The sequence below is a fragment of the Bison bison genome, unplaced genomic scaffold (genome assembly GCF_000754665.1).
Source record: "Bison bison bison isolate TAMUID 2011002044 unplaced genomic scaffold, Bison_UMD1.0 scf7180017846459, whole genome shotgun sequence".
Classification (NCBI taxonomy): domain Eukaryota; kingdom Metazoa; phylum Chordata; class Mammalia; order Artiodactyla; family Bovidae; genus Bison; species Bison bison.
The window spans coordinates 41,135-44,594 of NW_011477032.1; the positions used below are offsets into that span (position 1 = coordinate 41,135).

The 3,460-nt window shown below is 64.7% G+C and overlaps 1 protein-coding gene across 1 annotated transcript in view; it reads right to left on the reverse strand.

Moving 5' to 3' along the window:
• The window catches only part of CASKIN1 (CASK interacting protein 1), a 7,382-nt gene extending 5,387 nt beyond the window's left edge, over positions 1-1,995 (reverse strand). The window contains exons 1-6 of the mRNA XM_010839837.1: positions 1,850-1,995; positions 1,647-1,742; positions 1,409-1,539; positions 807-915; positions 613-721; positions 265-522 (exon numbers count right to left, since the gene is read on the reverse strand). Of these exons, the coding sequence (XP_010838139.1) occupies positions 265-522; positions 613-721; positions 807-915; positions 1,409-1,539; positions 1,647-1,742; positions 1,850-1,993 (847 nt within the window). The 5' untranslated portion in view covers positions 1,994-1,995. The remainder of the gene's footprint in view (positions 1-264; positions 523-612; positions 722-806; positions 916-1,408; positions 1,540-1,646; positions 1,743-1,849) is intronic.
• Positions 1,996-3,460: the final 1,465 nt, after the last annotated feature.

Here is a 3,460-nt window from a genome sequence, read left to right on the forward strand (position 1 = left end):
GGAGCATGCTCAGGGGGGACTCCCCTCTGGGTCAAGTGGATAAGATGAGGGGAGCACGCTCAGGGGGGACTCCCCTCCGGGTCAATGGATAAGGTGAGGGGAGCATGCTCAGGGGGACTCCCCTCTGGATCAATGGATAAGGCGAGGGGAGCACACTCCGAGGGACTCCCCTCTGGGTCAATGGATAAGGTGAGGGGAACACACTCGGGGGGACTCCCCTCTGGGTCAAGTGGATAAGATGAGGGGAGCATGCTCAGGGGGGACTCCCCTCTGGGTCAATGGATAAGGCGAGGGGAACACACTCGGGGGGACTCCCCTCTGGGTCAAGTGGATGGGTGGCCTGGGCCCCCCCAGTTCTTGCCAGGCGTTGGGGGCAGCATCCCAGGCCCCTCTCAGCCCTGCTCCAGCAGCCCCGGACCGTCCTTACTGTGATGATGTCCCCAGCTTTCACGTTGAGGCTGGTCAGGTCATAGTTGTTGCAGTAATCCTTGGTCGCCCGGACCTGCAGGGCCGCCGAGGCCTCTGGGGACACAGGAGGTGGCAGACCCCCCGGTCCTGTGAGCCAGCCCAGCCCCGGCCCCGCCCCAGCCTCCCGGCCCCGCCCAAGCCCACCTCGCAGCAGCTGCTTGATCTCCTTGCTGGCCTGGGAGGTGGTGAACTGATGCACAATGTCCAGGGCAGTCTGGCTGTAGGTGTTTCTCACATGGGCGTTGATCCCATTCTGCGTGTGCCAGAGAGTGAGGCCTGTCAGGAGCCCCCTCCGCCCTCGCCTGATCCCCGCACCCTGTACCCTGGCCCCGACTCACATCCAGCAGCAGCCGAACCACCTCCGTCTTCCCACAGAGTGCGGCCTCGTGCAGGGCGGTGCCGGACTTGGTCTGGCGGTTAATGTCGATGCCGGCTTGGAGCAGCAGTCTGGCAGGGTGGCAGGGGGAGCAGGCAGGGCCTTGCATGCGAGTCCACTGGCCCGGCACCCCGAGTCGGCCTCTGACTCCTGGGGGCCCAGAATGAGCCAACCCGACCCCACCTCCCCGACAGGATGGCCTCCGCCAGTGACCAGGAACTTGCAGGAGTCCCCCTCCCAGTGCAAATCCTTCACATTCTGGTCTTGTCTCATCTCAGGACAAGCAGTGCTGCGATGCGCACTTTGAACATGGGGAGACAGAGGCTCAGAGATGCCGAGAGTCACCACAGGGCCACCTGGCAGGTGGCACAGGCTGGGAGGCTGTAGAAGCCCACTCCCTAGCCCCCACTGGGGCATCCTCTACGGGGGTGGCTGGAGGCATCCCTTGTACCAGAGGCCTGACCACATCCCCATGGCTCCCCGGCCGCTCCGGTCTTACTGCCAAGCCAGGAGCAGGCACCGCGAGGCAGAGAGTCCCTCACCCCGCCCCCACCCTGGCCATACCTGATGATGTCGATGTGGCCGTTCTTGGCTGCCAGGTGCAGGGGACTGGTGCCGTTGGGGTCGGTGGTGTCTCCTGGCCGGGGCTCCAGCAAGGCCGTACACATGTTGCTGCTCAGAAGCAGCTGGACCACCTGGAGGGAGGGGTGAAGAGTAGGGGGCCCAAGAAATGGGGTGGGAGGCCCCTAGGAGAAGAAGACGGAGCAGATGGAGTCGCACTCAGCTCCCCGGGGAGACTTACCCCGACGCGGCCAAACTCACAGGCCAGGTCCAGGGGCGTCTTGCCCGAGTTGTCCACCATGCAGGGGTTGGACTGGTGCTGCAGCAGCATTTCGGACTGCAGGGACCGCAGGCACAGTCAGGCCTGGGGGTGTCCATCAGGCTCCTGCTGCCCCAGGCTCCTGCTGCCCCAGGCGCCCTGTCGCCCCCAGGGGCAGTCCTTACCACATCATAGTGACCGTGCTGGGCCGCCAAGTGCAGGGGGATGTGGCCCTCGTCGGATGGGATGTTCACCGCTGAGCCCGCCTTCAGCACCAGCTTCATGGGCTCCTTCCGGCCCTGCCAGGCCGCGTAGTGCAGAGGCCGCATGCCTGGGGGGGTGGACGGGGGAAGTTGGGAGCTGGAGCTAGACCCTGCCCCTGACCCCAACCCTGACCTCCAGGACGCTGACCCCACGAGAAGCTGCCTCGACCCAGACCAGGACCCTAGGCTGACCTCAGCTGAGGGACCATGGAGGCCTCCAGGGTCCCTCCAGGGTTAAGCTCTGATCTTAACCCCTGTGCCCCTGGCTCCAAGATCCCTGGTCTTTACTGTCCACTTCCATCACTAATTTACAAGCTCCAAGAGGACAGTGGTTTTTATCCACTTCGCTCACTGCCATGTCCTGCCTGGCAGGCCTTGCCTTTGTTGTCCTTGATGTCCACAGCAGCCTGGGCCTCCAACAGCAAGGTGATCAGCTCTGTGTTGCCATTCAGGGCCGCGTGGTGCAGGGCTGAAAAGCTGCGACGGGTGATGGACACATGTGGACAGGTGCCGGACACCCCCCTGCCCTAGGAGTCCCTGACCCCCACACCAGACTGATGCCTCCCAGGGCTGAGAACTCACCCATCAGGGTCTTGGAAATTGACATTGATCTTCTTGGTGGAGCCCAGGAGTTCTGCGGGGGGGAGGAAACACGGTGAAGGAGGCCCACCTGGGGCCCAGCCCCCTCTAGGCAGCCCGAGAGCAGCTGGCTAGCTCTCTGGCAGGCTCAGAGCCAAAGCTATCTAGGGCTTCAGTCTAGAAGCGTTCATTCATTCCACTGTGCTCCCTGCACCCAGCACCAGGTACCAGCTTTCGGACCTCAGTTTCTCACTGAACTGAGATGCTGGGAGGTTTCCCCAGGCCAGGACCTGTCTGAGAGGCCGGGGCTGGGCGCCCACACAGGCGCACACATGTGCACACGAAGCCCTCCCTGGGGACGCCGGCTGAGCCCCTGCCAATGGTGGGAGGGAGAGAGCCAGCCCAATCTGTCTCTCAGAAGGGCCCAGATGGGCCCGGGGGCGGCCTGCCACACCCGGAAACAGGGGTATCTCTGCGGGAGAGCCGCACTTCCAGGGTGCAGCCTCCCCCAGCTCCAGCCCCAGGCCTGGCCAGTGTGGATGCACCCCATCCAGCCAGGCGGGAAGGGGAGGCCGACAAGTGGGCCCATGCCTCTGGGCAGCCACGCGATAGTGACCCCCTCATCGGCCTGCCTGAAGCCCTCCCTCGGACGCCCCGGTCTCCTCCACAGTCCTGGCCTCCACTGGGCGCCGGCCAGAGGAGCGGAGCCCACCGATGCTCTCCCCACGGGCTCAGGTCCAGCCGGACTCGGGCCAATCCCCTGCCTGTCTGGGCCATGGTTACATAACCCATTTGTGGGTCAGTCACTCTGTGAAGGAGGGGCTGGCAAGACAGAAGCCCCTTTGTCCAGGCCCAGGACAGGGATGGGGGCAGGAGCCCGAGGGAGTCGGGGCTCAGAGGGGCTGCTGCAGGGCCGCTTAGTGACCCCACGGCAGCCCCAGCCGCCCCAGCCTC